Source organism: Equus przewalskii, chromosome 30, assembly GCF_037783145.1.
Source record: "Equus przewalskii isolate Varuska chromosome 30, EquPr2, whole genome shotgun sequence".
NCBI classification, from domain to species: Eukaryota; Metazoa; Chordata; class Mammalia; order Perissodactyla; family Equidae; genus Equus; species Equus przewalskii.
The window spans coordinates 11184826-11207650 of NC_091860.1; the positions used below are offsets into that span (position 1 = coordinate 11184826).

The following is a 22825-nucleotide window of genomic DNA, read 5'->3' on the forward strand; positions in this document are numbered from 1 at the left end:
AAGGTGCTCAGGCTTCTAGACGGAGGGAGTAGGGAAAACACAGAATTCACTTCCAGACTCCAGAACTTTCCAGAAGAGACCCCCAAGCAGAGCCCATTTTCAGCACCAAGTATTTTGACAAAGTTCATATGAAGGTAATTCCAGGTGATTTGACAAACATGCTTTCAGTTAGGAAAGACTATCTATGAGAAACGGCCAAAGTTTAATTTGTGAAAAATGCGCTTTCATTTTCTATTGAAAGAAACACTCACAAATACAGCCACACAGACAGATCGTTCTATTTTTTAAAAACACCAGAGTCCCCTGCAAGCACAGTCTCTTGAATATTGACTTTAGCTGGAATCTCATCACAGTTGAATGGGGCAGAAGCAGCTTAACGTCGCCCCATCTGCATCTGCTCGAATCAGACAGCAGTTTGTCTTTGAAGAGCTGCCTCTGAGCCCAGGGCTTGGAGGGAAAAGTATCTTTCCAGAAAAAGCTATCACTTTTGCAATGACACAATGCTGACAGGCATCTACAGGCTCATTAAAACGTAAGCCCGGGGATGACAGGAATTGCTTCTGAGCGAGTTCGCACCCTGGGCTGGCTCTATCCTCAGTCATCATAATGCTTAACTTCACCTGGCGGTGCTCCGAGGCGAGTCACAGGTCCCCATTCTCAGGCTGGATCTTTCAAAAATTTGCTTTTTCTTATCACCTTTCACTTAGGTCAACCATTAGCCCTAGATTTTCCATGCCTGTCAGGGTTTCAAATATCCCATCCCACTGTGTGTGCATGTGTGTGTGTGCGTGTCTCTGCCTTTGGGGTTTGGAGAATACAATACATAATCAAGTATGAGATCTTCCCTTTCACTCACATTCACTTCCTTTTCCCCCATCCAGAATCTGTCTGGCCTCTAAGACTTGTCATAGACCGTACTCATCACCAGAGTTTTGTGTTTTGTTTTGTTTTGGTTTTTTTGAGGAAGATTAGCCCTGAGCTAACACTGCCACCAATCCTCCGCTTTTTGCTGAGGAAGACTGGCCCTGAGCTAACATCCATGCCCATCTTCCTCTACTTTATATGTGGGACACCTACCACAGCATGGCTTGATAAGTGGTGTGCGTGTCTGTGCCCGGGATCCAAACCGTGAACCCCAGGCCACCGAAGTGGAACATGCAAACTTAACTGTTGTGCCACTGGGCCAGGCCCCCATCACAGAGTTTTAACAGCGTGATACTAGGCATTGGGATGCATGCTGCCTGGGAGGGGCCACCACTCAGCTCCTCCATGCTGCCTGGTGTGGTCCACTGAAGGGAGAGCAAGAAGAGGAATCAGGAGGCAGAGCCTGATGGCCCGGGCATAACAGAAATGAGGACACTAGGAGGGGAGCCATCAGGGTGCGTGCCCAAGCCACCTGGGACTCCTATGCTATCCCGCCTCATGCATATCCTTCTGCCCTTCCTCCAGAAGGGCCAAAAACTACAGGCTGGGGACTGTTCTCAGGAAGCCTGAGTTGTGACCCTGAATAAGTCACCTAAGCTTTCCAGCCTCAGGACCTCCTGTGTCATTTGGGGATGGCCAGAAACATCTTTCAGCTCTGATTCTCTGAGTTAGATTTTGATCTGAATTAGTTTTGTTTCTCAGATCAAGACTAAGAAGACTTAACGAGGTAGGAATTCAACAAGAAAACTGTCTTGGGATTGTGTGAGGGAATCAGGGACAGTTTGATCCAGGATCGAGGAGAGAAGAAGAAAGCAAGAAAGGAGAAGGGTCCTGTATTGGATCTGAGCTACACTCAGATGTCTGGCGAATCTTGTGGACCTGTTCTGATCAGCTCAGGGGAATTCCGAGAGCGGTCTCAAGGGCCCCTCCCCTCCCATGCGGCTGCATCCTGTCTCAAGAATAAACGTGGCACTTCCTGCCAGTCACTTCTCTAATACATGTTATCTTGCTTTTCATGTCCTCAGAGACCCAAGTTTTAAAAAGTCATTAGCAAACCAAGTAGAAACTGAGGGGGCCTCTCCAAAACAGAATGCTCTTGCATCCTCCATTCTGGCAGGAGCAGAACTCAGGTCTCCACGTAGAAGCCATGACCCATCCTTCCTTAGCAAGCCCACCAATACCAAGACTGTGGATTTCCTTGCCTCACTCTACTCAAACCATCTTTGAAAAAAGCTTTTTTCTGATTATCTTGGTTAAACACATTTATATGTACCCAAACCCCTGTGCTCTGCCTCGTCCAAATTTTACAGTCCTGAGACCCTGGGCCTTTCTCCTTTTCTCCATGGACATGACAAGCATCTGCTTTCTCTGACCTATGGCCTTCGGTGACTTATGCTGTCATTATTCTCCATGGGCCCAACTTTCCATACCTCGACCCCCAGCCCTTCGCTGCCAGCTCGGCGTCACCTCAGCACAAAGATGTCTGAACGAGGCACGCCAGGCCACAGAGTCAACCTCAAAGACTGCGAGAGCAACAGCAGTGTGAGCCAAAATGTTCCAGTGCTCCAACACAACACACACAAGTGCACAAACAAATCCTCATATTGCCAAACGTTTCCACTGAAATTTAAAACTCAAGCTTTTAAAACCAAACTTGGTTCAGTTCCTTCAGGAAAATTCATGGTTTCCCTCCCTTCTCTCGCTACCTCAAGCTTTTCCTAAACACATTTCCTAAGCTTTCTTTCCAGAACATCTTAATTCTGACAGTGGGAAGTCGGGCACATGAAACGACAGATCAGACAAAGACTCAGCAAATGAAGTCCTGTTTTAGGGCTTTTCATTTTTGGAGCTTTGCTTGTTTCTTCATGTGGCCTTCAGCCAAAGTCTCTTCTTTGCGGCCTCCACTGTCTGAAAACCTTTTCCTCCCAGGAAGAAGGGCTGGTCAACTCCTCAAGGCCTGGGAGAGGTGAGGTTTCTACTGTTCCAGCTCCGCGGGCTCCTGGGGCAGCTCAGCGACGTCAGTGAGTAGGGATTAAGTCAGGAAGGAGCAAGATGGGACACGCCACACCTCCTCCACTCTTTGAAAAGGTAACCCAGACCGGTTCAACAGAAGCCATGGGGGTTTTAAGAGACTCCTAACCCAAGCATTAAGGCAGAACCTAAGGGAGAGGCGGAAGGAGGGAAAAGCAGCTTTTTTGGTTTCTGAGAAAATTCTTAACTGGAAGCACTCGGTTTTCTAATCTTTGTGGCGTTTACAAATCAGGATCCCGCAGACTCATTATCTCAGCATCCAGGACGGTAAAATAGATTACACCTTACCCAGAGACCTTCCGTGTAATCAAAGAGAAATGCTTCCTGCCTTTGTACAGAAAATGAAGAGATTTTTCAGGGTAAAGAAAAGCAATTTAATTATCATTAAACAAGGTTTAACTGCTGCGGGCAACCATCCTCTGCACTGAAGCACCATTTGACTTAAAAGAAACCCTGTGACCCACAGCCCTCTCCAGCTCCCACGCAGCAGTAAACGGCCAGGAACCGCTCAGCCCAGGTGAGCTGCCCAGGTAAGGAGGGGACACACTGCACAGCGGATGAGAGAGCCCAAGGAGGGGTGGCAACCCCCGGGAGCATGCCACTTCTGTACCTTACTCTTGTCTGCGGCACTGCAAGGTCCCCGACAGCAGAAACTCAGGAAGCTGCCGTCCTTTCTCGGCCTTTCTACAGGAGGACACACAGATGGCTCCATGTCCAGATCCACAAGTGGACATCAGCAGTCACCTGCCGGGCCCCCAGGCAGCAGGACATTCCCCATCTGCACGCAGCTCGCCTTCAACTGTGCCCATCCTTCTTGCGAGTTGGCCTGACGCACCCCTGACAGACAGAGGCCCAGGATTTATAGTGTGATTCATGGATCGAAAATACTGGTTTTTCATTGCTACGCAAATGCAACCTGGGTGGGGTTTAGGTAAATCCGGATGTGGACACCAAAAAGGAGGGTGCAAATGTACCTCTTTCCCATACCTCTCACTCGGCCAAATGGGCTGAACCCACACACCACTTGTTCAAGAAAATTCAAGTCAAACAGGGAACAGAGCGGGCAGGAGCCATTTAAAGTTCACCAGCACACATCTGGGCAGTTAACGTTCTTGTGCAGTTTCAGATTAAAAAGAGACAGATCTTTACTAAGTTCACATCAAAATTTGTTTATTGCGCCTCTACCATCATGAGGCAAAGCCCAAATTGCCAAGGGTCTCACCATCAGCGTTTGGTCGAACTGCTTCATGGTGAAAAGCAATGCGGTCATGGTGAGGATGCTTCATTCTGTGACCACATTGGCCCCAAAACCCACCAGGCAGAAACTTCTAGAACAACAGAATAAAGAATAAAGACAGAGGGTGGGGGCGGAGTGAGACCATGACACACAAATGCTTGAGAACTACCCAAGAATATGCCCCCGATTTCCTGATGGCATGACCTGTGCCACCCACGCTGCCTGACCATGCTCAGAACTTGGTCTCAAAGCACACGTGCTGGTGTGCAAGGGTCACTCGGAGGAGTCAGAAGCCTGGATCCCAGACCTGCTCTCGCCCTTGCAAGCTGTGAGGTTGACCCAAATCACACCACTTCTCTGAGGCTCAGTTTCCTGACCTGTAAAATGAAGGCGCTCAATGCTATCTCCTGCCCTTTCCAGCACTTCCATAATTTTTACACACAAGCCTAAAGTACACAATGCCCAGAATTAAAGGTGCTAGTGGGACTGTCATCGTCTACACTGCACTGTTCAGCCAACCTTAGCTGGGTAGGATCTGAAGGCCCGGCCTGTGCTAGGAGCAGGGGGAGCTCAGGGTGGGCTTCGTGTGGGAGCTGGCGGTTTCTACCGTTGGCAACATCTTACCTCAAATCAACCACCACAAAACGAAAACAACTGAGTTGGACTGAAATACAAATGAATGGTTTCTTTTTTGAGTTGAGAGCACAGAAAAAGGCAAAAGTTAGCTGTATCATAATGTCATTGGAAAACTCAAATTCAGGGACATCTGACACGTGTATCCCGTTTCAGACATTATGCACCAACCTATAGTTTTTTTGTGGTTGAGAGGGAACATTCTAGTGACCCAAGAGTGAATACATGAGAGCCAACAAAAGTGTTGAGAATTAGGAAAAAAACGAAAAAAAAAGAACAGAAATACCAGCAATCAGCCTTTGGGTTAATGACAAGAACACTGCATTGTGTTTCTGGACACTGGGCATGGGACCCTAGGTGGGCAAGTCACAGATTCTCCGGATTCTGAAAACTGCCTGCCTTGGAGGTCTCCACAGTGCACTATAGGGAGCTCTGGCGAGCCAAAGGACCCCCTGGGGACAGTCACAGAGTTGGAGGGAGGGGAGACTGGCTCAGCTAAAAGTCTTCTCTCCAACCCCACCCTGAAAGGGGCTTCTGTGTAAAATAGTGTTTGAACAAAAGCTAAATATTTTCTATCACTCTTCTGCTTAAAATCCTTTGCACTACCCTAAGAATAAAATCCAAACTTTTATCCTGGCTTCCTTAGCCTCTGGGCACCTCTCCCAGGTCACCTGGGTCCTTAGGAGATAAATCTTCCTGCCTCGGGGTCCCTGCACTTCCTACCTGCCCACGCTCTGCCTGGCTGTTTGCAAGACTGGCTGCTTCTCACAAAAGCCTCTTGCTTTCCTTGCCGGCATCCATGGCCACCTGAAATCGTCTGCTTATCTGTCTTCTCCTCTGCTTCCCCGTGTGAGGTCGAAGCTCTCCGAAGGCGGTGGCCCTTCCAGCAGGCCCAGTGCTGGATTTCCAGCTCAGGAATGTGCACACTAGAGACTCAGTCAATGCTGAAGGAATGAATGAGTCAATGATACTCCGTTCTTTCCAAAGCTGATGATCACACGCAGCTGTACCATCTTCATGCTAACCGAAATTGCCTAATTCAATTCAAATGCAAAATGCACTTTCACATACTTCATCCTCAAAACCATACTCCGAAGACTTTTTGTGGTTCAGTGGAAAGCCACTGGCTCTGGACCTGTTGGCCTTGAGTAACTGAGTAATCTTGGACTAGACTGTCAACTCCTGGCTTTCGATTCCTTCTCCATAAAGCTAGGACGTTTTCTGTAGCAGCTCTAAGGTCCCTCCTGTGAACAACCTACGAATATTTAAAACTCTGATTGGTAGACTCTTATCCTTTCTCCCAGAATGTTCTGTGAGATGTTTCCATTGTAGGGGCTTCCATGTATGGAGCATCTACCGCATGCTGGGTACTGGGTTAGGTATTTCTCACACACTTGCAATCTGCAAACCACTTGGCTGCAGAAACGGAAGCTTCCTTAGATCAAGTGACTTGCCCAAGACCACACAAAGAGGTAAGTGGTAGAACCAGTTCCCAGCCCTAAGTCTGTCCAAGGACAAAGGCCAGATTCCTCCCACTTCACTACGGTGCCTCACGGAGCAGGCCTACAAACATGGAAGCTGCGAGAGCAGTCAAGCAGGTGAGGGACACAGGGGTAGGACGGAGAGTGAGGGACTATGGTGAACCCGGGAACCTGGATCCCCCATCTTAATGGGGCAGCTGCTACTTAGCTCTAGAAGCAGTTTTAACAAAGGAATTTGAGCCCAGCATTTCCCAATCATCTGATTTTTCCCTTATAATGTAAGAAATTTGATTTTTATGTAAAAATTTCCGATTCTACAAAGTTCCAGTGGCTTATCAAAACGTACAGAGGCCACTGTGCTGGCCTTTCTGGACAACCTGGGCCCAGGCCTGGTGCCTCTGATCTATATTTATCCTGGCCTGCACAAGGAAGTCACCTGTGAAAGCTGCCCAATTTGTCCCATCAAGTCCAGTGAGAGTTTTTGCAATCACACGCAGAATATTGGCAAGGGGAGTGCGTGTGCTTGGGGGTAACTATGCAAAATGTGTTCACAAGGCCATGCTGTGAACCACTGGGCATTCTTTCTCTCGGGCGAATTCTAAAGGTCTGCTCACAGAGAGCTGGTTTCTGAAGGAGGGATCTGATCGAAGCTTGCAGCTCTCGGCCGCTGATGCCAGGAGGAAGGTGTGCATTCCTGACAAGTCAGCTGCAGGCTTGACTTCAGAGGCACTGCTGACAAGTAGCAAAACCGATTGCTGTTGCAACCTCCTCCGTTCTTCAAGTCCACCCTTTGGGGTCATGTTAAAATGGCAATAAAAGGTAGGAGGCACAAGGAGGACGCGAGGCTACAGAGGCAAGGAGTAAATCATTCGGTGCGTGGTTACAGTGTTTGCAAATCCAGGCTCGTAAAATGAACAACAGTGTTCACAGCGAACACCTCAGGGATCCCAGAAAAATGCCCTGGGCTTGAGTCAGAACCACCGGGTTCAAACGCCCGCTCTGTAGCCTACAGAATGAAGTCTCTAGACTCTTCTAATCCTTCGTTTCCTTATTTATACTTATTCCTCTGTAGGATTTCTTCAGAGGGTCACATGAGATAATTTGCGTGAAAGTTTCTGGCATACAGCGCGTAATAATACTTGTGGGCATTCCAGGATTTATTTGCAGTGGTTTGCCTGCATACAGGGAAAGGCTTATTGCATTGTGTTGGCGTGCATGAAGGCGTTCAAGAGTTAGACGTATACGTCTTTAAAAGTCAGTGGTATTTAATATGTGTAGGAAGAAAATACTGTATTTATCCCACCATACACAAAGTTTGGTCCATTTTTCTAATGATACAGAAAAAGTTCAATTAGGCTTAAAAGTGACCGGCCACCACCCTGAGGCTACAGTAATTATAGTCTCTTTAATGGAATTGCTTAAATTATGGCTCTCCTTATTTTGCACATCACAGCCACCACTCTACCCTTTCTCCTCTAAGCATAGTGATTCCTCATTATTTCTTAGGTTAACCAACTAACGTCAAGCATATGTTTACTCAAAACACACCACATTAAGAGACATTTATTTTATATTTTTTCCCTTTTGCAAATATTTGCAGTTAGCTGCAGAATGGAGATATTTTATGAAGTCAAAAAAGTACATATCTGGGAAAAACGTGAAGTTTCAAAAGGAGCTTTTGAGAAGGAGAAAGAAGAAAAGTCTAATTTCAATGAAGATACGTACATACCAACTTGTGCAAAAGAATGGATAAATCAAATCTACTGTATTTGTGGTAATGCATTCTGTGCATCTGAATTAAAAAGGAGCTGGAGTTGAAAATAATGTCTAAAGCTTTCTTCAGGGATTCTGAAGTATCAAATGGGTTGTTTCTTTTCTTTCAAAAGGCATCCTCCAACGGTATGCCTGCTATTTTTGACTTGTCTTGCTGTAAAAGAAAAGTCTTTACAAATCTAAATGTCCTGTATATTAAAATATTTTCGTTTTCATTTAGGAAAGTGAATCATTATTATATCGTTACAGACATCATACGGAAGCCTAAGTAATCCTTTATCCAAAATTGATCCTTAGTAAGCTGGCAAGGGGCAAGGTCTAGTCATCAAGTATTTTCACGTGAACATTTTAAACAATGGGTCAGAAGATGGCCTGACCTGGGAGGGTGAATTCACTGCTTTTATTGAAAAGCTCGTGCAGCTTAAACATATTTAATCCAAACACACCTGATGCTGAGAACCCAAAACAGCACTGATGGGAAAGGTGGGGGTCCTGACCGGAATAAACTCGGTTAGGGAAGATTCTGCTGGGAACGAGACTACTAATGGCATGAGAATTGACTGTCCCTGTGAAGGAAAAGGAAAAGCAGAGAATCACCACTTTCCTCAAGGGACAACTACATGAAAGCACAAATATGCTCCCAGGTCAGTGTGTGAGACGAAGAGAGTCGCTTTCTCAGTCTACCTGGAAACTGGCGGTCTCCCTTCGAACAACACAGGCCACACCCCACACAACTGTTTCTGTTGTAAACTGGTTTTCAAATTTTAAAGTATTATAGGCATATGATAAAAATATAAATAGGAGAGAAGTCCAGAAGTCAAAAATAAAAGCTTCTGTCTTCACTAGCCCACTAGGCCCTCTTTCTGATTTATCAGGCATCATTCTAGAAATTTTTAACGTGTAGATATGTATACAGAAAATGAATATGCTTTTTCATACAAATAGGATCCAGCCTTTTTAAAACAAATGGGATCATGCTCTCTGTACTGCTTTGTAAATTGTAATGTTTATTTACTATAACTGGGCTATGTGTCCACACCTGCACACGGGGTCTATTTCATATATTGTCATGACCACAGTGAAGCGGCTTCTCTGAATGCGCCATAACATACTCTCAGACATTCATAGTGACAGACCGAATTGGTGAGTTTTTTTGAGAGGAAATTGAGCAATACCTTTTGACACTAGCAATCCTAACAAACTAGTAGTAGTAAACTAGTAATTTGACATCTAGGAATTTATTTCTCAGATTTGCTGATATGTGCACAGATACACAAGGTCATTGCAGTATTTTCCTAACAGGAAGAGAAAGAAGCAATCAAAACAGCAATTAAAAGGGGTCAAGTTAATAGATTATGAGGGCACTGCTATAATTGCTCTCAAAAGAGAATAGTTTTAAATCAGAGTTTGTGCTATTCTCACCATCATAAACACACAGACACACACACAGACGTGCACACACACACACAGTCCCCAAAGAAGAAATTGAAAATTGTCTTTTATGAGGCATTTGGCTGGCGTTGCTTTCTGCTGCAGTCTTAAAACTTACCCTGAAAAAGGTCCAAATAAAGTTACACTTAAGGATGGAGTCCATACAACCTTTCCTTCAGCAAAATTTAAACAGATTAAAAAAAAATCGTCCCTTTGGAACAGCAGGCTGAATGATGGTGGTGACACATTTACCTTACTAATGACTACTATGACAATGTGATTTGACATCCACATGACATTCTGAGGGGTGTTGACAAGCATTCTTAATGCCAAAGACTGAAAATCACCAAGGGCCCACCTGAACCGCTGCTTTCTCAGCTGTCCCAAAAAACATGTGGTGCCAGGTGGCCAGGCCAAAGAAAGTCCTTTCTGAAAAGTTCACAGGGCCACACACTCTGGGATGGGGGTCTTTGCTCTCTCCATCTTGCATGATCTGAGCAGAGCACAGAGCAGGACAACCAGACAGGGAGGGCTCATAGCTCTGAGGACAGTCCCACCATCGGGTTTATGGGGACCAAGGTTACCACCTGCATTTACTAACCTAGTAAAACCACTGGTGGGAAACCCCATTACCACTCCTCTTGCTTCATCATGTGCTAGCAGACAGGAGTGCAAGTTAAGAGTCCCATGCAACGGCACATAAGGTGTGAAGTGAAACCCATAATATGGAATCCTGGAGCTGTAAGAGGCCACAAAGCTATCACCTGCCTTTACTTTGGATGGACTGTTCTCATGCCATCACAGGTACATTCTTACAGAAAGGAATGCACAGCTTCCTAGATCTCTAGAGAAGGATTTCTCCAAATGTATAATATTTCACATTTGCTCTCATCATTCATACAAATGGGTAGTTCTAACTTCTTTCCGCTGCCTATAAGCCCACTGCCTGGAAACAAAAGCAGCAGAGCTTCCTGTCATTAGAGTAAAGCTCATCCCAACCTCCATCTTTCATCCCTTCCTAGCTAAGGTTGTCTAGATTTCCACTCTCTCCACCACAGCCCACAGGTTCCAAGGCCTCCAGTTGCCCAGAAGCCACACAACTGTCACCATGAACCAAGGAGGACCTGTTGTTTTGGTATTATAGGGGACAGCAGATTTAGTAACCTCAGGATCCTGCCCACCTTAATATCATGCCTCCAGAAAAAGTTTATGGGAAGGCAATCAATATTGGAATGACTTTCAAGGAAATTCCACCCTGAAATACAAACTGGCCAAAATTCACAGGCCATTCATGGTACCTGACAATTCATAATAAAAACAGATCCCAAACTGGGGTCCCCTGAGGAATTTTAGCTTCTACTAAATCACGTTTTTAGCTGCTTAAGAAAGAGTTGAGGAAAGAAAAGCAAGAGAAAAGTTTGATTGCTGGAGGAGAAAGGCACCCGGCCCACTTCCCCTGCTCATCCCTCAGCCACCACACATCTGAAGAAGAAAAGCAACGTTATCTGGGAGGACACAATTTTTCAGGATGACTTTTTGTGGAAATAAATAGAGTTTTGGAAACTTACTCCCCATCAGCGTCAACACAAGACTGTTTCTGATGAAGTTAAATTGACGAATAGCAGTGACAAGGGCTTGAGCCTTAAACAGCTTCTAGAAATAGCTTCCCTCCCACTCAGATGAACTCTCCACCTCTCCAACGGCCTGTCCCGCAGGAAGCGCGAGTTCCATTTCCCAAACTGGGAGATTCCAGGGCCTTTCTTTCTGAAGAAATAATTTCCATAGAAATTCCAAAAAGTTTTTAAAAGGAAAAAATATGATTTTTAGAGATCACTAATTCCTTTCTTAAGAGGCTTTTAGAAATCAGATGCTAGATTTTTTTTTGGAATACGAACAGACCTACATACGTTCTTCAATGGAAACCCTGTGTTACTAGGAGGTCATGGAGGCAAGATTCGAACCCAGACACCCGGCTCTTGAATCACTGTGCACGCAGCCTCTCTGACTCAACTAACCTTTACTAAACCCCGCTAGGTACAAAACACGCTTCTAGACGCAATCACTACTTATTGATCAACAGATAAGCTCTGAACAATGCAACAATAAAGTGTAATAAAAAGCTTTAATGGACTTCCAAAACAGGGTCTGTGGGTTAAAAAAAAAAAAAAATGCATAAAATATTCATTAGTGATTCTGAACCTATCTGGAATTTTGGCACCCTATGGCTGTTTGATTTCGTGACCCTTTTTACCTTCAACTTGCTGCTTTGTGGTTCCCATTTGGAGCTGAACTTTGAATGAAATAAATATTTGCTTTCAGACTCACAGATCTGCCCTTGAGATAACCAGAGCTTGCTCAGCACCCAAACCAGCGCTGGGCACTGGAGTCCACAATGCAGCCTGATGCCATTCATGTGACCACATTTAATTCATTTATATGTTATCTGGGACAAAATGAGTTCGACCTCAAGCAGCTCAGAGGTTAGAACACCTTTAGAATCCCACTCGATGAGCCTAGCCGGTGCTCCTTCTTCCAGGAGGCCGGAACCTGCACGCTGCCGAACAGTCTGACTTGGAAACATTGGAAAAGCCATTAGGAAAACCCTGAGACTAATAGAGTGTTTTCCCTGGCTAGGAACACGGCAGCTAAAAATAACACAATGGAAAACATATTGTCTCTTACATACAATGGCTGTAGAATATAATTATGGGCTGTTTCGGTCTGGGATGTAGAAAAGCGAAGGAGGTGCCAAGGTCTGGAAGACAAAAGGAGCAAAGACAGTCTGTCCAACCCCTCACTCCCTGTGGCGATTCCCACAGCCCCTTGGTGACTTGGTTTCCTGCTCAGAAACCCTGGGACAGCAAAACCTGACTCTTCCTTATAGGCCAAGAAATGGCGGAGGCAGGTAAGAGTTAAAAAGGTGTAAGTCTGTGAAGGGACTTGAGCTCCTACCAACAGGTGCCAGCACAAAGTAAATTGATATCACTTCTCTAACCTGTCTAGAAAAAGTGTCACAAACATAATTAATGTAAAAACACAAATATCCTACCTCCTTTGACACACAACATTTGGTATTTTAATTAACTTATAGAAATAATTGCTGCTGCTGGGAGTTATGTCACTAACACGTTAATTTTTTTCTAGAACCCTAAAATAAGGAAAAAACAATCAGGAAATGTAGAAGGACAGTTTATTGCGTTGTCTATTTTAGTATCTCTCTGAGCCACAGTTTCTTCATCTGGAAAGTGGGAATAAAACGATTTTGCTAATCTTACTGGGCTGTTGCAATGATAAGATAAAGTAAAGCATATGAAAACACTTTATAAACAGTCCAGTGCCACATAAGCAGTAAATAAAAACAATCACTAACACGTGGGGCATGAATTCTGAGAAGTGCAGCTATAGCTATTTTGTCATTTAATCCTCACAATGCCACTATTATCACCCCCAATTTATGGAGGAGAAAACTGAGGCTTAAGGACATGAATTTCCTCTCCCAAAATTACACAAGTGGTAAGTGGTGAAGCCAGGACCCAAACCCAGGCCTCCTGGTGTTAGGGGCACAGTTCTGTCGCCCAACTGTTCTTCAATCACAGCGGGAGCACAATAATCTGTTACGAATATCAGTTCCGGCGCGAATCCATATTACTTGACTGCGAAATTTCAGGAGGTTCGCATTCTCACACATTAGACAGTTTTACAAATATTTTCATACCTGCTCAGTTGCTCCTAAATCGTTTTGGTTTCAACAGCCCGAATTCCCCTTTGCCAGGTATCTTTAAATGATTCTTAACTTTGTGCTTGAACCTTCCACAGTGTGTGAAAGAAACAAATATGTTTTTCACGTCTCTTTAAGCTTGGTGGCGGGCTAACTACTCACATCACGGCCCAATGTCCCCAGATTAACCTCTTTAAGTCAACTTTTCGGGTCTACAGCTCCCTTTAGAGATTGTTATCATATGGATATGGCTGACAAGACTGTTGACTCAGTCTCACCAGCAGAAACCCTGTCCCACCAAAGCGAGGTTTCCTTTTTTAAAGCAGCCTTTAAAAACTACTTTTATCAACCATTCTCCTCACCCTAGAAGCCTTTATCTGTCCTCTTAGAATTCACAAGTCCTCCTTTCCTAAAGTCCAGAAACCCTGATATCGCAAACAGGATATTTTTCTAAGTCTCACAAAATGCCTTTGTGAGAAAAGTAAACAGACACACTTAAGGGGAAAAAAAGTGCAATGTTCACAAACCTGACTGTTTCTGTAACATTTCGTGGATTTTTATTTTTGCCATTTTACAACTTGGAAATACAGAAATACTCATAGTCCCAACTTCAGGTCTAAGAGTTAAAAAAAGAAAGAAACCAGCATCTGGGAATAATCCATAAATACATACATTCTATCAATCCTCAGATCATCCTTCTAACCTTTATCTGTGGCATTTTTATAGCATTATTCACAGGGTATAATCAGCATAATGCATAATGCATCACTTGTTTTTCAGCTCTATTCAAAAATCTCTGTTCATTCAATAAAAAAGCTCTGAAAAAAACAGCCCCAAAGCACGTACATTCGGTGGGAAAGCTCTGCGTACTGATTCAGTTTTCCTGCCAACAGAACAATGCAGAGAAACAGAGCTCAATGTTTCCAAAATAATTTTTGGCAATAACTCGAAAGAAAAAAAAAAACGCATATTTACCAGTACCCAGAGCTCCACAGGTAAAGTCGAAAATCTAATTCATCTTCTGGAAGTTTTCGTCTCTAAAGGACTCCAGGGTCATCCTTCCGAGCTGTCAGGTAAAACCCCCCTCCATGTCTCCACCGTTTTCTTTTGCAATTTTTCCCAGCGAAACTCTTGTCATTTGCATAAAACCTACTTCTAGCCTATAAGGACTTTTTGAGTAGCTACTTGTTAAATTGGCTGTCTTGACATGCTTTTTCAAGCATGACATCATAAATCTCCATAGAAACCCTAACCCCACCTGCCTACATGCCAACGTTACCTGTCAGGCAAAGACTTAAACAATCGTCTGAAATTGTTCATTAATGAAACCCTTTTAGGGGCTTTGGATCCCTGCACGGTATAATTTGTGCTGTTGGCAGAAACTTAGCCAAGAGTGATGGCTTCATTTTTCAAAGCCTGAGCTGTTTTGCAGAAAACAATGATCAAAATTATAGGCATTCGTTAATCCGCCTCTCCCCATCTAACAACGCACTTAATCGGCTGAAGAAAACCCCACAGAGCAGCATGTGCCTCTCTCTGCAGGATGAAGTTACGTTGAAAATGTAGGTTTTGAAAAACCTTCAATTGATACTTCTAAGGCTTTTCTACTCTGCTCTCCGGCAACCCCCCTTCCTACTTTTTACCAGCAAAACTTGCAAAACAGGTTCCTTGCTGGAATGTGTGTGCATGTCTGTATGTGTGTGTGTGTGTATGTGCATTTTCTCTTGGCCTCTGTGGTTGCAGAGGTGGTAGGAGAAGGTGTTGAGAATTTTTTAACTCTTTCCTAACACACGCACATCTTTTTTTGTCCTAGCTGGCATAAGTTACCAGAATAACATCAAAGCCAATGATCTTGGGTTTTCTTGCGAATGGTCGACAGGCTCTAAGACATTCAAACTCTCTTTTATTCACTCACTTTTCACCATACCAAATGTTATCAAATCCCTAATATCTGCATAAATCTTTGGACAAATTTCTGCCAAATTTGTGCCCAACTCCTCTTGTAGGTGGAGGTGACTCTGGGCTTAGCTCTCTTTCTTCTCACCTCTAAATTTACCGCAGGACACACCTCACACTCCAAGTCTAAGTCTGCCGACCTCAAGGGACCAGAAAGGTTTGAATGGGATTTGCTCTAAACCCATGAGAGTTTGTAATGATGTTATCAAATGGCTGTCAAACGCCATAGCAGAAAGTTCTTCAGGGTGACTGAGCAGGGAACCGGGAAGCACTGGAAGGCAGCCTCAAGCAGAATCTGCTCCAACACGGCAGTCTTGGAAGCGGCAGTAGCTGAAAATGCAGCCTGCTTTAACTTGCCACAGAGCCTGCTGCAAACCGCAACAGACTCACAGCGTCTGACCTCCAAGGTCAGAGAGCAAGTTTTAACCCCCACACCTTGCTGAGCCGGCCCAGGTATTTGCAGAGAGAGCAATCATTCGTGAAAGCTCTCAGAGCGGCTCTTTTCAGAGAAGGAATCCTAAATGCTTTTGATCCCCTCCTCTGACGATTCTGAGTTTCGCATTGCCATAGTTCACAGTCAAGAGATGGGACAGTACCTTCCAAGGGAACCGGGAACTACTCTCGTTTAACACAGCAGCCGGAGTAGGAACACTCCTCAGAGGCAAGACTATTGTGAGAGATTCAATTACTGCCTCCGTGAGATGAAAATACATCCAGACGAAGTCTACACTTGTGCTTTACCCAGTGGGGCACCCACACAATGTGAAACAAACAAAAACAAGATACAACCCGATCTGGGCTTTATTCAGTGAAATCTGAAGGTAGGGCGGAGGCACTATTCAATTACGGTTATTCCTCAAAGTTCCATTAGAGAGAGAAGCATGTGGACATTGATTCAGCAGTCAGAGTGGTTATAAATTACACCAAATCTTCCCTTTGGGTTATTTAGGAAATCACAATATCACAGCTTTTACTTATTGAATTCAAGTTTGGAAATGAGGGTGAGAAGAGTCAGAATCTGAAAGTCAGGCAAATGGAGATTGTCACAAAATAACTCAGATGTGAGAGCCAGCCGATTAACCCATTCATCAGCAGGGGGGCGAGGTAAACACCGGACAGAGGAGTTGGTAACCAACAATGACATCACTATGATGATGCGAGGCTCTTGAAATATTTAGAGCAGGGTAAGTTCTGGACAACAATCTCAGCAACAACAATACATGCGAGGGCTGGACAGAAATCCCAAGGCTTGCTTAGAGGTGACCAGCCCAGTTATGACTTTTCCTCCCATCCCCAAATGAGGAAAATATCAAGCAGGATCAAGCTTTTATAGCACTGAGATCTGCCCGATAGCTACAGAGTACCACACTAACCAAGTCAGAGCTCAATATGCATAGAGATGGGCTATTTTGTTTCTATATTTAGCAACCTCAGAAGTAGCAATGATGGACTTGGATAGCAAATAAGATTCTTTCCCTTGAATTTGTTTCAACAAAACTCCTATAACAGATAAAAAGCTGCTCATAATAGATGTAGAAAAGACCCATGAAAATATAAGAATAAAAGTAACTGATGAAAGACGTTGGACTTAACCCTTTATGGCCTGAAATTTTGTTTCTTAAAAAAATATGAGTTAGAAGTTGTCACGTAGAAAAGGAATACTTCTCTGAGTAGGAAAAAAAACAATACTTTTAGAATTAAAATAACCAATCCTTACGGCATTTAAGCCTCAGGACAACAGTATAATGCAAGGATGATTCTTATCCCCATATTACAGGTGGAGAAAGCGAGCCCTGCAGAGGCTGGGTGAGTTGAGTAAGTTGGCGTGACCACTAAGTGTCGGAATCTCCACGTGAACCCAGGGAGACCTGAGATTTGAATCCAAAACACATGTGCTTAACCACTACGGATGTTATCCCTAGTCTAATAAAATTGCTCATCATCGGACATACTGCAATCTTCACTAAGCAAGCCATGCTGAAGGGTTTCTTTAGTAGACTAACCTGAAAGTACATACTGGATTGCAAAGGGTAAACATGGACCTTCTGCAGATCCACCGAGATACATCAAGTCAACAGATGGGACCAGGGTCCAGAATAGTCCAGATGGGGAGAGTCTATCAGCACAGCGGTGGCATTTATGTGGCTTTGGGCTATAGGGAGGCCTGTAAGGACTGAACAGAGTAGGATTAACATATTACAGCTCATAACCCCAGGACAAATAGGCCCCTAGAATGCAGATAAGGCTAATGAAACAGCAGACTCCCGAGAAAGGTCTGCAACCTAAAGTTCTGGATTAAAGAAAAACTGACAAACACCAAAAAGAAAAAAACAAGTATACATTTTATATGTCAAGAACACACTGTATCACCAAAAGAATAAGGGCACTTGAATTTCTTTTTTTAAGAGATGCTTTTTTGGTGAGGAAGATTGGCCCTCAGCTAACATCTGTTGCCAATCTTCCTCTTTTATTTTTTCTCCCCAAAGCCCCAGTCCATAGTTGTGAGTCCTAGTTGTAAGTCCTTCTAGTTCTTCCATGTGGGATGCCGCCACAGCATGGCTTGATGAGTGGTGTGTAGGTCCATGCCCAGGATCTGAACCAGTGAACTCTGGGCTGCTGAAGCAGAGCGTGCCACCTTAACCACTATGCCACTGGGCTGGCCCTGGGCACTTGAATTTTTGAGTGAAACAATGGAAACCAACTGTGGTCATTCCCTAATGCTAAGTCCTTGAACTTTCACTCGGTTTTTGTTTGTGGTTGCTGTTTGCTTTAGAAATTATCCATTCACATTTAGTCAACTTTTGCTATGGTGCTGAGCTGATGGTCAGTTTTGTGTGTCAACTTGGCTAGGCTATGGTGCTCAATTGTTTGGTCAAGCCCCACTCTGGATGCTGCTCTGAATGTATTTTTAAGATGTGGTTAACATTTAAATCAGTAGACTGTGAGTCAAGCAGATTACCCTCCACAGTGTAGGTGGGCCTCATTCAATCAGTTGAAGGCCTTAAGAGCAAAGATTGAGAGTTCCCAAAGAAGGAATTCTGACTTAAGAATGTGACATCAGAATCCTGAGTTTCCAGCCTGCAGATCTTGGGCTCAAGGATGCAACATCAACTCTTACTTGAATTTCCAGACCATGGGCCTGCTCTACAGATTTCAAACTTGCCCAGTCCATATAATTGTGTGAGCCAGTTCCTTAAAATAAATCAAGTTCTCTCTCTCTCTCTCTCTCTCTCCCTAACCTATTGGTTCCATTTCTCTGGAGAAATCTGATTAATAGAGCAGATGATGCCAATATGTATGTGTCCAGTCTTCTTTTCTGGCTTAGATTCCAGCTGTCTCCTAACTCCAATTATCTAACAGTTATTTTCACTTGAAATACCTACTGAAATTTCAAATGCAGCTTGTCAAGACTGAAACCCAAGCGATTGTTTAGTATTTATTGAGGATGAACTGTATTTTATAAAGAAGAATAGACATATTTGCTGTCAAATTAAGATGAAGGAATATAATCAATTCACTGATTAGTACAGTAAATATCAATGAACTGAATTTCCCCATTAAAAGACAAAGACTAACAGATTTGTGCTAAAAGAAAAAACCTAGTTGTATCTAGTTTCTAATAGATAGACTCGTTATTAATAAAGAAAAGTTGAAAATGGATAGTAAGTCATACCAGACAAATGCAAACAAATGTAAAGCAAGAGTGATAAGATTAATATTAGGAAAAGTTAATAAACATTAAACAGAAAAAGGGGTCATTTGGTAATGTAAGAAGACATAATTTATGAAGAAGGGATGATCATCATAAATTTGTTTACAACAAACAACAAAACAACTAAAAACTAGGAATGCAAGACGAACAGGATAAAAAGAAAATTATAGTGAGCCTTAATTACAATATACAATATTGTACAATAATATATAATATACAAATATAGTGAGCCTTTGTTTAGAACTGAACAGCACTAGAAAAATAAAATAAGGACTGAGAAGAAATGAATGATACAAACAACAAACCTGATATACATGTGTGTGTGCACGTATGTGTATATATGATGACTGTAAAATAGATCATTTTTAATGAATATTTATGGAACACTTACACATATCAATTGTGTATTTGATTATTCAAAAAAAAATTTGCTGAACAAATCCTTAAATTAAAAGTAGGAATTTTAGGGGGCCGGCCCAGTGGCTCAGCAGTTAAGTTCGCACGTTCCGCTTTGGCAGCCCAGGGTTCACTGGTTCAGATCCCAGGTGCGGACATGGGACCACTTGGCAAGCCATGCTGTGGTAGGCATCCCACATATAAAATAGAGGAAGATGGGCACAGATGTTAGCTCAGGGCCAGTCTTCCTTAGCAAAAAGAGGAGGATGGGCAGCTGGTGTTAGCTCAGGGCTGATCTTCCCCCCCCAAAAGAAAAAGTAGGAGTTTTACAGACTGTATTCTCTGGTCACATCCAAGAACATTATAAATAAATAATGATAATCTCAACTACTTGGAAATGAAATATTCCTGGGCAACCCTTAAATCAAAGAAAAAAATCAAAATTGAAATTTTCAATTTTATTTAAAGAAATAAAAGAGGAAGTATTTCATACAAAACTGCAGGATACCAAATACACACTTTGCAGACAGTTCACAGCCCAAGCTGGTGTCAGGAAATATATGCCCTTAAATGCCTTCATTATTGAAGAAAAAATACTAAAAATAAATGAACTTAATACTCATTTTGAGAAATTATAAAAGACAACAAAGATAAGTTTAAAAACTAAGAAAAGGCAACTAGTTAAGATAAAAGTTGAAAATAATGAGATAGCAAACAATAATCTAAAAAAGATAGATAAATGCAAACTGATTCTTTGAAGAAATTAGTAAAACGGATAAACCCGAGAGAGTGCAAAAATGACATTTGCTCTCTAGAAGCTTATATGGGCACTAAATTTCTTGGTACTTAACTAGAAGTAAAATAGATGCTGGATGGAGCAACTGGAGAAAGAATCATGGAGATGGGGCACACACATGCTCGACTTGGAAGAGCAATGGTTCTCACACTTTTAATACTTAGCACACTTTTGTATAGGAGAATGTTCTGGTTCAGTTGAAATGTTTAAGAACAAAAAGGAAAGAAAGAAGGAACAAAGGAAGGGAAGAGGGACAGAGGGAGGACAAAGAACCCAAAAGATGGAATCAGTAAGTGGTAACTAGGCACGTACTACCCGTTGATTTCCCACTATGGACAACCACTATCTATAGTACCACACCATCCACCTGCTCTCCCGTCAGCATCTTGGTGCTGTTTTGAGTAGCAATGTTTACTGCCCCAGCTGTGATAGTAAGGACTCATGAAGCAAAGACCCTACATATTTCATTAAATTCAAAAATATTTCCTCGGTGCAAGCATGACGAAATGTAAAGCCTCTTACCTATTGTAGTAAGTTGCACCTCTTTCCACATTTGGTCAAAACCAATGCCTCAATTCAAAGTTCCCCTGATAGCCCCACAAGGTTATACACCGTTCACAATTCACCTTCATATGTGCGCATGGTTTGCAGCACACCCCTGAAAACCTCGGATTAGGTGAATGGAAGGAAGGAGAAAGGGCAAGCCTGGTAAGACTAAGACGCTGAGGTGGAAATGCAAAATGAGGTTGGTTGCTAAAGTGGAGCCCTTAGAGGACATGTCAGAGAGTGTTTCAAAAAGAAGACACTACAGAATTTCATTGAAAAATCCACTGAGCACCAGACCAGATCTTTTTCCCCAAATTCCATCCCCATCAGCACATGCCAAGAGTTAACACTGGTGCCCTTTTCCACCCACTCCTCTCATGATCATGACTAATGGGACTTCAGTGGAAGTTCTCTAGCCCTCCAGTGGTTCTACACAATACGGACAGATGACACAGAGAGCTTAGTGACTTGCTCAAGGTCTTGCACAGTTAGGAATAGAGTGAGACCAGAATCCAGGTCTTGGGGTGCCTGACTGGACGTTCTTGCCTTTTCTGCTACACCTGCTGCAGCCCTTCGTACCTTTATCCTTCTCCCATCAGTCAACAAGTCATTCCCATTTTTCTTTTGAATATCTGATGTGTCCTTCTTCAGATTGGCCTCCTTCAATTCTGGCTGAGCTCCATTCCCACGGCCCCTATCCTGGGCCTTATCAATGCGGCCTGGACACCACAGCCACTTCTGGGCCAGCAGCCAGGCTTTACTCGTAGTTCCCCCTGCGTAGCACTGAAAAGCTAACCTGTAAACTTTGCTTTTATTGCACTTTCCTACTCAAGGCTACAGTGGTGCCCAGTGTCTGCCACTGAGCTTTCTGCTTGACTTTCAAGACCCAACACAATCTTGCTTTCCTCTACTTGAGTCCACTGACTTCCCTCTTCTCCAAATGACACTTCCGCCTCACTTGGAGGGGCCTACCCTTTGATTCACAGGGAAGCCGCCTCCATTCTTGTCTCAGTGTTGTCCCTTCCTGTCTTCTCTCCTCCATCGGAATGCCTCTACGCTTTCATTCTATTCATTCAGATTATAATCTGTCTAAGGAGAACAGATTGCTGGTTACAGAGGGGAAGTGGGTAGCAGGAGGGTGAAAAGGGTAAAGGGGCGCTTATGCATGGTGATGGATACGAGCTAGACTATTGGTGGTGAATACGATGCAGTCTATACAGAAACTGAAATATAGTAATGTACACCCTGAAATTTACACAGTTATAAGCCAATATGACCTCAATAAATTTTTTTTTTTAAATTGTAATCTGTCAATATCCTTGCCATAGATATTTATTGAATAGCTACTACATACTGGGCACTGAGGAAACAGAGATAATTAGGACAAGTCTCCTGTCTCTGGAACCCTCAATCATTCCAAGAGACTCCATTCAAATTCTGATTTCCCATGTGAAATCTTCCTTCACTGCTCTGAATGCCAGCAAGCTTTTGAGTTACGGACCACTATTTCCTAATGTGTCCCATAAAACAAGAGTCCCCAAAACAATCATTCTGTGGTCAAATAGATTGGGGAAATCCTGCATATTTCATTCCTCACCCACCTACTCACAAATGCCCACCTGAGATTCACAATGTCATTTAGCATATTAAGAGATCTGAGCAATCCTGCAGTGTAGAAATTAATTTAACCTTGGTTGACCAAGAATGTCCCAAATTAGAAACATTTAGCCCATTCATCAAACAGCTTTTAACAGCCTAGAGCTCTAGGATTCTGTAGAACATACTCTTACAAAACACCAGTCTAGATCATTGCCATTGAGAATGTACACTGTTTCATGTTGCCCTAACGTGTCCTGGCCTTGACTTCCCAACCCGAATGATTTCCCCTTAATGAGAAGAGTTTTGACACACATTCAACACCCGCTATAGGGCAGATGTATTATCTCATCTAATCCTCACCACAACAGTATTGTCTGTCTCATTTCTTTGGTTAAGAAGAAGCTTCAGGAAAATGGACTGACTCAACCAACAATCGCACAGTTAAGGGTGTCCCAGCGTACATAAACTCAGTTACATTGGACCCAAAAGTTGGTATACTTTCCACTAAGGACATGCATCCTTGGCAGGGCAAGTACTGTCTACTTGTTATACACTGCCTGATGCTGGGCTAGTGTAGGTCCATGATAAATAA

General features: G+C 43.3%; 1 protein-coding gene and 1 long non-coding RNA gene across 36 annotated transcripts in view; one reads left to right on the forward strand and one right to left on the reverse strand.

Moving 5' to 3' along the window:
* KIAA1217 (KIAA1217 ortholog) overlaps positions 1-22825 on the reverse strand; it is a 705985-nt gene that overhangs the window by 250648 nt on the left and 432512 nt on the right. For 6 of the 35 annotated variants that reach the window (XM_070601023.1, XM_070601025.1, XM_070601021.1 and 3 more), the window contains exon 1: positions 14204-14423. The exons of 23 other annotated variants lie outside the window; for them this stretch is intronic. Coding sequence is in view for 4 of the 12 variants with exons in the window: in XM_070601014.1 (XP_070457115.1) it covers positions 3566-3667 (102 nt within the window). In the remaining 8 variants the exon portion in view is untranslated. Of the gene's footprint in view, positions 1-3565; positions 3825-14203; positions 14866-22825 lie in introns of those variants that run through there. 6 more of the 35 variants (XM_070601017.1, XM_070601016.1, XM_070601013.1 and 3 more) reach the window with 4 other exon arrangements.
* LOC139080460 (uncharacterized) lies at positions 6323-8298 on the forward strand. Its single transcript, XR_011534989.1, has 2 exons — positions 6323-6423; positions 7907-8298. It is a non-coding gene; the product is annotated as an uncharacterized lncRNA (long non-coding RNA).